General features: G+C 39.1%; 1 protein-coding gene across 1 annotated transcript in view; it reads right to left on the minus strand.

Moving 5' to 3' along the window:
- Positions 1 to 12,463, minus strand: part of LOC115813811 (transcription factor SOX-6-like) — a 69,758-nt gene that overhangs the window by 30,527 nt on the left and 26,768 nt on the right. The window contains exons 2-3 of the mRNA XM_030776448.1: positions 12,071 to 12,293; positions 10,010 to 10,208 (exon numbers count right to left, since the gene is read on the minus strand). Of these exons, the coding sequence (XP_030632308.1) occupies positions 10,010 to 10,208; positions 12,071 to 12,289 (418 nt within the window). The 5' untranslated portion in view covers positions 12,290 to 12,293. The remainder of the gene's footprint in view (positions 1 to 10,009; positions 10,209 to 12,070; positions 12,294 to 12,463) is intronic.

Here is a 12,463-nt window from a genome sequence, read left to right on the forward strand (position 1 = left end):
GACACACAGGTTTTTATCCACCCTTCCTAAAATATCACTTTTTGAGGTTTTCTTTTTAATATAACTTTTTGATACTTAAGTAGAGGAAAGGACTACAGGTAAGGGAACTGAACAGTAAGGTCAGTTATGCATGTCTACACCACACCTGACAACTGAATTGTGGATGTGTTACCTGAAGAAACATGTACTTGGATGAACTGAAATGATAATTGATGGGTTGGAAGTTAATAAAGCAGTTGAGGTACTTAAATCAATCTTCATCCCACTGAAAAAGGTGGCACGGCTGAAATATGAATGCTTCTTGCGTACAATTTGAAAAGAAAGATGAAGTGCAAACACCGCAAATCCTCCGACATACTTTGAGAAATAAATGCTCTGAGAAAAAAAAAACAATATTAAAAAAAAAAAAAATTGGTTGGTATGTGGCTCGTCATGTAAAGACTATATTTCCTCTCTGAAAAGGAATTCTTTACCTCTTCTTTAAAGAACATAGATAATGATCAATTTTACAGAAAATATCACCCACTCCTACTACTCTATCACAGTCATATCTTCATATCTTAAACAGGATTAACTGCTTCTATTTACTCTCTGAAATAGCTTAAAGGAAGAATTTGAAAGACGCACAGCTCAAGCATCTTCAAATGGTGAGGGCGTCTATAATACTACATAATTAACTGCAGTCAAATACATTTTTGTGCCAGATATGTCTATCAAGAAATTAATCTAGTGTAGCACGTTCTTTCGTGACCCATAATCAAAGATTAACTAGCACTGGAGCTCTCAGTGAGTGAATCTATACTGTACAGACAAGCGTGTAGTCTGCTTATTCCATTAATGTCATATTCTGGATAAACATTGCAAGACTTATCGAAACACTCGAGATAGGGACACTTCAGAGAGATTACGCTCTCGCTCTGATCAGAATGTAAACTCTTGGGATCATTTTCATTATGAGTCTCAGGGAAGGGGCAGTTTTGTGGAGAACTGTGTTTAGCACTAATAGACCGTTTATCACTGGGCTCAGTGCTCCGCCAAAACAAACTGTAGAGCAGAAACCACATGCATGTTAACAGTAATAGGCAGGCAAGAGCTATGTGTATGTATGCCAGCATTACACCGCCTGAAGCATTTTACTCTCTCCTTACCTGTTTTCATTTCATTCTTTCACTTATACAGCTCCAGACATGTTCTCCTTCTCTCTGATTCCCTCTAGCTCTTTCTGTCTTTCTCTAAGTTTTTCTCTACTCATCTTCATTGCCTAATTTAAATATCTCTCTAAGACAGACGTTTCACTCTGTACATTTCTTTTCTGATTTTCTCTACTTCACTTGCTTTCTCTCTTGCTCATACAGCGGGGGAGAGTCTGTCAAAGATCTCTGTTTAAGTAATTGGTCATACTTTTCCCAGCCCTCAGACAAACTACAGATCAAATAAAAGCACTAGGTATATTTAAAAATACTTACAAATAAGTCAGAATGAGAAATCTTTAATTTTTTCTCTTGTTTCAAATTACTAAAACACATTTGTCAGCAACAATCAAATCTCATCCCACCTTGATTTCAGATCTTCAGCTGAGTGATGAAAAACCAATGGTTTTATTTGATTATCCACAGCATGTCTTTCAAATGAAATGTCACTGAAAAGCGCTGGCAGTGGATGACTGTCCAGAGGCAGATTACGGACACACATATTCCTGAGGTCTGAGGAGAGGGCTTTCCCATTGCTGTCAGGTACCGAGCAGCAGCGTTATCAGCTTCTTAACAATGAAAAAATGAGTGACATGCATGTAAACTTGCTCTGTTATAATGTCATAATGTCAGACCTGATCTGTCATAACGTGGCAATGTGTACATAGCATTTATTAAAGGTGGTCCTTGGGAAATGAGTCCCTTCTTTGATACCCACCCACTGAAGATTTTTTTTTTTCATCCTTTTTTTTCTACAGTTGAATTTTCCCAGAAATTCGTTCAAATCAAACTGTGTCCTGATGTTTCTTGTGGTGAGGGGAGAGAAAGAGAGATTAAATAAAAGTCATCATTTTGGTCTGACTCTGTGTTTGCAGCCAAAAGGGCTTTGACCAGCTGTTAACTAAAGTGAATAGACATTTAGCCAGTTGTGGCCTTTAGGTTTTGTTCTATTTATTTCTTTTCTATGGAAAAAAAACATACAAAAAATGCATTTTATGTGGAGTTCTGTGAAAAATGCATGAAAAAAATCCCAGTGAGTATTTTTAAGTCCCTATAAGTATTCGAAAGTCCCAATAATATAGTGGAGTGAGGCAACACCAGAACAACATGTGAAAAATCATTCAAGGTGGTGTAGACTTTCAATAGAAATTATATCTGAGCAGTATTAATGTCTGAAGAGAAAGTTTATCCTTTATGCATCCTTGTCCCTCTATGTTTGCAACACTATACACCCTCCGTGTAACCTCTGGCATTATGTGATGCAAGAGAACAGCAGTTTAAGATGTTTATGCTGCCTGCTGCCAGAGTCCGTTTACACACGTCAGAGCCCCTGCCGTTCCCTCTGCAGCTTCCACAATACACACTCCAGTCCAAAGGTCAGTATTTTTAGAGCCCCTCTCCTCCTCAGCCACCTCCCACCCCAAACATACACCTCCAAAGTAGATACTATTTATTAGACATTAGCTAGCTCATAATATACCAACAGACATTACAACACACACGCAGAATTATACACACACACACACATACACACCATCATGACAGTAATAAAAACACTGAAAAACAGGACTTGCCTCAATACATTACAACTGTCATTACTCTACTGTAAATTTACACCATTGTAAATCTCCAATTTCATGGACCAAAATAAAATGGAAAAAAAAATTGCCTCTGAAAATATCTGAATTGAAACAACATTGAAAACAATGAATACCTCTGTTCTGTTTTTCTCAGGGGAGGTGTGTGCGTGTGTGTGTGTGTGTGTGTGTGTGTGTGTGTGTGTGTGTGTGTGTGTGAGTGTGATGGGTTGGGGTATAATGGTGGGTGTTGGGGGTGTGGGTTAACCAAACATCAGTCACTGAATAACTGCTCTCAAAACACAAAGAACAGTATAAAAAGCAAGCATATATTTCATGCTCTAATGACATACCTGAAAATTGATTTGCAGTCAGGTGACAAAATGTTTTGAATCAGAAATGATTTTCAGTCCTGCCTATGCCCACTAACTGAAGTTATCTACTATCAACACAGGGCACCAAATCACATTTAAAGAGATTGTTTTCCATACATCACAAATCACTAAATAAACACCTTTTTGTTATTTGATGTCTTTTTGTTATCTGATGTGGTCTAATTTCATCCTTGCTTTATCTGATGGGCTTTGTGAAGGGGCAGGACATTTCTGGGTGTCCCCTATAAAGAACTACTGTCCATAATGCCAGACAGTAATGTTTTTAGACTTTATTACCACATACCATACTGTTACTACACACAAGCAGACCAAGTCAAATACACACTAAGCTGTTTTACTACACCGTCCTATTCTGTTCACAGATGGGTGCGTTTATGTCTCCACTCAAATCACAGGGCAAGGTGTGGGAACAGCAGTGAAATACTGCAGTAAAATGCCTTGTGCCCTCTGTGAATTAACCATCCATTTGACCAAAAGAATCTAAAAGATTTGAAAGGGATTTTCTCCCTCGCCATCAGAATATGAACCATTCTCCACTCCCTAAACAAAGAAAAGGGGGGAAAAAGGGCAATGATTATTCTTAGTGAAATAGGTTTACACAAAGCCTCGCACTGCTCAGGAAGTGGGGCAGGTACAAGGCCAAGCTCCACAGTCAAAAGCTTTGGCTAATCAGCCCAGTGGCTTGGCTAATTCCATTCTCTCATGGAGATTTCAAATTTCTCCTGGGTTCAGCACACGCCCTGGGCCTTGCCGGGGTGTAATGGGACAGGACAAGTCACACAATGCAACCTGGATTAGCCATGATGCCAATTACCACCCAGGATTACATCCTGACATTTGACGGGCCAATAATCCATCACTGTCAGAGGTCAACTTGACCAGGAGCCAGACATCTGATATCTGTTGTGAGAAGGATGGAGGAAGAGAGAGAGAAAAAGAGAGAGCTTTTTTTGGTTGTGGGGAGGGGAGCAGGGGTGCAGAAGGGGCAGGGAAGTGTGAGATGTGTATAAGAATTGAACGCACTGCTTTTGTTGAAGGGCATAAACATACAATGCCAAGATTAACCAGGCAACTCACACACACACACACACACACACACACACACACACACACACACACACACACAATAAAATAAAATTCACTCATATTGCACTCTATACAGAAATGTACACTCAAACAGAAAAATGATCCTGTTCTTCACTTTTTCAAAAACAGACACACACCACTCACACACACACACCACACACACACACACACACACCACACACACACACACACACACACACACACACACACACGCACTGTACGCGGATCTCTCTAATAAAAACACTCTCTGTGGACTGGGGACACCAGTAGCAGCTCTTAGCAGATGTCCTGTTGAGTGTCACTCAGCCCGTTAAGTGTTCACAAGCTTTGAAAGGCAACAATAGCTTCAGTGAAATAACTTGTCATCACTCAGCACAACAAAGCAAGAGCTCACAGAACGAATCCATTCTCACATTGCAGGGCTCACAGGTCCTTTTGATGTGCCTAACAGCTGTTGCAGCCACTGCACTGATTGGATCCCCAGGCTCTGCTGGGGAATGACACAAACCAGGAAAGAAGAGCTGATGAGTACTCACACACTCACAGTTCCTGGTCCAGGGCTCAGAAGTGACAGAAACACAAAGAGGTTCAAAATGAGGACATCTTAAACAATTTTGTGTGATGTCAAGTCATCTGTCTGAGTCAGGTCACGGATTCAAAGAGTCTCAAAGGTCAAATGACCAAAGCAAAACCTAAATGAGCGAGTGACATCTTTTGCAAAGTAGTCTTTTCAAGTCATATACCATTGCTTGCACCCAGACTCAAATGGGTGTAAGCACATTTTTGAGTAAAACAGTAGAGACACTGCTGTATAGATGACAACTCGACAACTCCGGTCTAAAGAATTTGGAGCAGTTGGCAAAAACTTTCCCATTTGGTTCACATACTATTGCATACATGCAATTAACAATGGCAAAAGCACTCAATTTCCTTCTCAGTCCATGAGTATAAGTAGAAAAAAATCACTGTCAGATCAGAGGAGAGAAAGGGTCAGCTAAGTTCATATACGATCAGATAAGCCTATGTGAGCAATGCTATGCGATACTAATCAAACCATGGGGCTGGAGCCAGCATAAAATGGCCTACATGTATGTGCTTGTTTATTGATTGGTTTTCATGTCCTGAACTGTTAAAGAAAGCCTTATTCCTCCATATACGTGAAAATGACAAAAGCGTCACCTCTTCACATTACTCAGTTCTACAGGTGAACAGATACAGTGTGAAGGTTATTGACACATCCAGGTTAGAGTGCACCAAGTTTTTTTCAAAAAAGATTGAAATTTCACCGCAAATTTTATTGCTAACCTCCATGCTCAACAACAAAAAGAGGAAAGCCAAACCCAAGAAAAAAAAACCTGCCGATGCCCTGGTAAGGTTAATTAGGTTATGCAAAGTTTGTTCACAAGACTGGCTAACTTGGCAGAAGGCAAGCTTTAGTTAAGAGTCCCTGGCAGTAATTAAACAGCTTGGCACAACAAGTGCCAAACTGAGGAGTCAGGGTAAATGCTTACACAGCAGGACACCGATGTCAAATGGAACTCTCCTGAAAATTAGCAGTGACTACGGAGCTGGTCAAAAGAAAAAGCATAGTATCAAAACACTGGTTCAGCCATTGGGAAATGCTGCCATGACTTTGTGAATGTTGTCGCAATGTTACAATGAAAAGAAGAAGAGCACTTCAGCCTTATGGCTGGTATGGTAATCACTTTTTTTTAATTAGAAAAAAAAGTAATCATTTTACGTCATTATATGTCAGGTCGAGATAATTCTCTTTTTTTTTGCATCTTGTGAGAAGAGGTGCACAGGTGCACTACAATCAGTAAAATTCAAATTTCATTTGGATGGAATAGTCCCAAATTTGTTCTACTGCGATGCATGCAGCTGAAGCTTAACTCCAAAAGGACATCTAGTAAATAACCCATTTACACCCGCTCATCATAAATTTAAAAAAAAAAAAAAAAAAGGCAAAGCAATCTTAATAGAGTTTCTCCAGCTGAGGCAGTCACTTTCCCTCTGGTTAGGGAAGGCCATTTTCATTCATTAGAGCACTCAAAAGCACTTAAGGCACTTTAGGAAGCCAATGGCGTATGGCAGGCTAAAGGCTAATGACAGTGACCTAGCACTGCCACTAACCAAAGGGGAACATCAGTGGTCATTTCTTTTGTGCCTGCTAAGCACTCTCTGAGCCAGTACTGTTTATTCCATCTGAACAAAGCACAACCTGCACACAAAACCTTAGGTGAAGTTTGAGGGAGTAAAGCATACCAAATTTTTTTGAAGAACCTAAGATTATTTCAATCGAATGAGACAAACTCTTTCCTTTTTCTGTGATATAAAAAGTGCACCTTCCATAAAACTTCCTTCCATAAAACTGTCTTCCTGCCACGTACAAATCATCCCAAATAAAACTCCATTCCATACAAAATGAATGAATGAACAAATAAAAGAGTTCCACAGCATAGGTTTCCTAGTCACACAAAAAATGAAGGAAGAGGTTTCACACACTGCTAAGAGTAGCCCTCTTCATTCCATTTTGAATAATAAAAAACCCTGTGAGAACACATACACTTGACCACTGAAACATTTCAAACCACAAGCCTACCAGATGTGCCTCAGTATTCCAGGATCCAACCTGCACTGCATTGTCAACACAAAGACCTCCAGAACAAGAGACATGCAAGGAAGAAAAGCACTTGTCCTTAACATTGTGGAAAACCCCATCAAAAAAGGCTAAAGACGGTAAAGGCACAAAAGTCTGGCCTTAACCTTTTGCTCCCTTGTACCTTCCATTTTCTGTGGTATGTGCAAATTCAAAGTAACAAAAATGTGCTCAGTAAAAAAATTAATATAGACATCACAATAATAGGAATGCACTATTGACAACAGACTGGCAATCTCACATTTCGCAGTGAAAGAAAAAATATTAAACATGAAGTCGTTTTTAAATGACTAAGGCTCAGCAAAGAAGAGAATGGAAACTCATTTCACAAACTCAAGAATTCATACAGTCATTATACAAGAATTAAAGTAACCATCCCATCTTAAAAGTTCATACACAAAATGATAACTCTGTAGAACCATGTTTTGAACTTGTATAACTTTTAAAATCTACTTTTAGGTGTACTAAATTTCTCCCTGAATATTTTTCATTAATTTTCATGAGTTTGACTGGAGCCTGTCTACTTCTACACTGACACATGTGTGACAGATATGGAGGTCAGCACTTGGATGCTGTTAAACCATTGCTTGAGCAAGAAGCTGTGAATAAAGTTCTTTCACTGTAACTGCCAAAACCAAGTAACATTTACTTTAAGTAAGACATTTGTGGTTACTTTTTTAGCATAATACTTGGTCATTTGCATTAGTATAACTATCTAAAATTACCATGTAATTTAAGTTAAATTTATGAAACTAAACTAATTGAAGAGGAAAATGTGTTGAGAGCATAGTAGCAAACCAGATAACTGTATGATACTGTAACAAACACATTATCCTTTGCCAACAATAAAGAAAATAGAAAATATGAATCGAATGAAGTTGATGCTTTCAATGAAGTTTGTCAAACGGACAACTTTGTAGGCTTATATTAATAAAGGATATGTGCCTTCTATGTATCAAGAGACCACTTGGTTTGTCATGCTCCTTTTTAACTCTTTAAAGCCTGAAGTCTCCGTCCTCTCCCACAGTGTTCACACAGTCTATGTGCATGCAGCCATGATCATCACTGCTTTGCCAAATGAAAACTGCAACCTGTAGCTCTATGGATATGTAGATAAAAAATACATTTTTGGATCAGTAGAACACTAATAGCAACAAAAAAACAGTGGAGATAATCCATGAAATAGATTTACCAGTCGAATCTTTGCTCCTTTATTAAATGGTGAATGTTAAACTTATGAAAGAACCTCACATCCTTGTCATGTATAAGTGAAATACAAACATAGACAGAATACCTGTAATCATTGAGCAAAGCCAAATTAACAGAAACTGGATTCATACTCAGCCATTGCACTAACTGAAGAACACCTTATAGTTTATTCCAGATAGTCAAAGGATAATTGAAGGGGGAAAACCTTTTTTTATTCCTTTCGTGGAGCCTTACATGTGCACACTCTTTCCTGCAATTACTAATCAGACCAGATGAGGAGGGGAAAAAAAGAAAAATAAGCACAAAGAGTAAGAATTCCTGATTGTTGAATTTATTTGTAGCCGACAGTCTGATTTATTTTGCTTTGTAAGAGAAATCCAGAGAAAATCAATATGACATGTGGCTCATGAGTGGACCAGGGCTTGAGACACTAATTAAAAGAAGAGCAGATTGGCACAGCTGTGGGTGTTTGTTTTCACATGTACGTTTCTTACTGGGGCTGAAAACCCAAGGGCACAGTCTGTGCTGAACGTCTGCACACGCTCAAATCACATCATGTCAGTCAGGCTGAAGATAGTGCCCCTCACATCACACCCTTCATAAAGTTCAAATCAGACATCTGATGTGTGTGTGCGTCGTTCAGAGATTGCTTAAGTTAAGGGCTGATATTAATCTCAGAATGCTCTTCATGTGGTTGGAGTCAAATGCTTTTAAAAATCTTTGAGAATTGTCTTACATTACGTGCAATCACAGCTATTCCTGTTATCGTTACTATTACCATTATTTTCTTCACTCTTTTTTTTTTTTTTTTTCCTTAGTGAAATGGAGCCCCCAGATAGAGGATGGACACATAATCACAAAAACAATAATAAACCAAGCACTGGATTTTGAAGTAAACTTAGATTTGCACCTGTTTGTTTGAGCTACATTATAAATTTTGTTCAGGGACCTTTGATGTGGTTACATCAAAAATACATCTGATATCATAGTGCAGAATATCTTATAGACAAAGCAACAAAATTTAAGAATCAGAGACTACAAAGTACACACATGTAGGAGCCTGTTGGGGTATTAACCACTTAAGAAAGTCTATCCAACATTTCTCCTTAGGGCTGCAGGGTTCAAAAACATATGAAAGCAGTGATTTCTCAAACACACCTGTATAAAAGCCTTTGGGGAAACAACTCATTGTGTAAAGATTTACGAGTTCAAAAGGCTTTAAATACCTATGAAAAGGAAGAGAGAAATAAAGATTTTTGCTAAAAAAGCTATCATTATATGATCCCAATATCCAATTAAAGGCCGTAATCATGGACAGCCGTTGAGAAATGATACGCGTTTGCCACACTGAAACTGAGGTAAATTACTTTCATCTAAACCACTACACCCTGCCGCGAGGTTCCTTGGGAGCAGGACTGCTGAATAGCTGTTCATTTGTAGATGAACAATATAAGTCGGAACATCGTTCACGTAGGCCAAGGTGAACAGGAAATATCCTAAGCTAAGTCAAAGTGTTAATTGCAGAGCACTGTAGTTAATGCCACGAATGGTATTTTATTCTTACATATTTCAAGGCTTCCAATTGAATGAAATCCTATGGACTATGGGGTTGAAAAAGGCTGTGTTAGAAAGTACAGATTGAATGGAAGGGCTGGAAGTGATTTCCCATATTTCTTATAAGCTATGCTATTTGTACCGCTAGCAAATGTTCTTTTGACTCTTGTTTATGAAAGTCAATCAAAAGAAAAATCAGTAATGTGGGAGAACTCAATGAAGTTTCTGAGCTTTTTCCTCACACTAACACCATTTTCTTGACTTAACCTGTGCAAAAACCAAAAAGTTATACTTGCTTTGCTCTTTTCACAAATGACAATGGCTGCCTTTCACACTTACCATCCTGTTCTGTCTTGGTCATCTCCTCCAGCTTTCTCTGTTTCAACGTGTCCACCACGTCAGCCAGACTGCCTTTGCGACGTTCAGGAGTACTAAACACTGATGCACTGAGGTGGTCGCTCCGCTCTTCCGCTTTGTGTGGAGAGGTTGAGTTATTCCGGTAGACATATGGAGAGCTTAGCTTACCACTCTCTGAGTCCTGGGAAGGCAGACGCGGACAAACAACCATTACTCACACCACTCTTTGACCAAGCGATGACTTTAGCACTTCTGTTTTTTATGTTTGATCATGCCAAGCCTGCGTTTCTTTGTAAAGATACATTAACATTATGGATGATAAGCACAATGCACTGCAGATGACTATGTATTTGAGAGTACTATAGTGTTCCTGAGACCCTTTGCCCATCTTCAGGTCTGGGCAAAGAATCTACGGTATAGCTGACACACATTTGTTTTTGGAAATTCTGGAATAGAGAGGTTTGGCAGGGCAATATTAAACTTGAGGATTTTCCGTAACTACAAGGTTTTATGACCCTGGCAAGTATTCTTGTGTTTGACATTAAAGGGGCAACACAGAATTCTCTACCTGATTAGTCGCAGGCACATCCACAAAAATAAACACGTTTTGGATGAAGTGGATTCTTTTTTCTGATTTTGTTATAGGAGCCAAACATACGTCGAAGCCTCTAGGCCATCATGACTTTCATAACCGCTCACAAAGACACCTGTGTACTTAAAAGATTTAACAAAGAAACTGCTGTTTGGTCCAAGTTCTCAAAACATATATTGCAACTAAAAGGAACCCTGTATACAGGAGTGGAAGGTGAGAGAGAAAGGCAAGGGGGTGGGGCAGGAGAGGTAAAAGGGAGAGAAACAGCTGGCAGAAAGTAGAGACTGAGGGGTGACTGAGAGAGTAAAAGTGATTTAATGATTTTTGAAGACTTGGACCAGTTGAGATACCAGAGGAAGCTGCCAAGCACTTGCTCCAGTCACACCTGCTTGCCTGAATCCTATTACAGCTAAAGTAAAAGAGATAGTTAACTGCTGACATGAAGTTAGAAAGAGGAAATGTTTCCTTTAAAACATGTTCACGAACCGCATTTTTGCATCTATGATCTTACTATCTCTGCCGTGAGATCTGATCATACAGGTGTGTGTATGCATGATTGATTCATGCCCAGGCCTTACATTCATCCTCCACATGGATTATCTTTACTCTATCCTCCTTTATTTATCTTTATCCACCACATCTTATCTTTATCTTTCAGTGAAACAGATAGTCACAGACTCCAGTGTTTCACAGCAACATTCTTTGCTGTGAAACAGCAAAGCAGAAAAACAGAGCAATTTGTCCAACATATAAACTTGCTGTTGTCTGTTGTGGTAATAGCTTAGAAAGTTTAGATTTTGACAAGTCTTACAGCACAAATTGAAATTCCTCCAGGAGCTCTGTTGTATAACTAAATGAACAGGTTGTTTTCGTGTATGGTATTGGAAACTGACCAAATAGTTTTTAAATTAAATTTCTGAAAACCCACTGAACAAATGTATCTTACTTTTCATTGTCCAGCATGGGCATAACCTCGTGAGTACTGGCTTTCTAAGATATCACCTGCAGAACATAATATTCTACATTCAATATATGCCAATATAAAGTATACCTCTCATAGACAATGGCCTTCACAAGAATCTTCAGTTTAGAACAAATAATCTGAAAACCAGAGAGAGGATGCATGCATGCTCTGAGCAGGAATATGAAAAAAAAGCAAGCATGAAGTATTGTTTCCTGTGCCTGTCAGCACCGCCTGCAGCAATGCCCACAGCACTGAGGACCAAATACTGCTACAGGAGGGCAAAGATCACAAAAGACAGACGCTTAAGAACCAAGGGGACTTGACAATCTCATGCACACATGCAACGGTCATGGGGTTGCCATGTTGTATAATGCATGTGAGTCTATACACGTGACTGCATGTGAAGGAGATGACTTTGATGGACAACACTGACCTTTTTGAAGATTTAGTGTATGTTATGTTTACAATGATATTTTTCTCTACTTACTTGTTGGGCTGAACTTCCATTGTCCAAATCTGACTTTGGTGGGAGGTTGCTGATTGGCTGACGCTCCTCTGTGTGGTTTTTGTTGTAGCCTGGGGGTGTGCCTGAGTGGTCCATGACCTCTTTGTCCTCTTTTTCCCAGGTCTCCATATCTTGACTCATCTCATCCTCTCCTCCCTCGTTCTCCAGGGAAAAAATAGAGGAATCTTGCTTTGAAGACATTGCTCTGGAGGACAGAGAAATAAGGAACTTACTTAGGAACTGCATACTTCTACAGCACTGAGCTGCTTGTCATTTCATCATGACCATTTGTTTACAGTTCTTGGGGAAGTTTGGAGTATATTTGATGGTAAAACATTAAACATATTAAAGGTAATACATTTGGCAACGGAAAAA

Source organism: Chanos chanos, chromosome 1 (genome assembly GCF_902362185.1).
Source record: "Chanos chanos chromosome 1, fChaCha1.1, whole genome shotgun sequence".
NCBI classification, from domain to species: domain Eukaryota; kingdom Metazoa; phylum Chordata; class Actinopteri; order Gonorynchiformes; family Chanidae; genus Chanos; species Chanos chanos.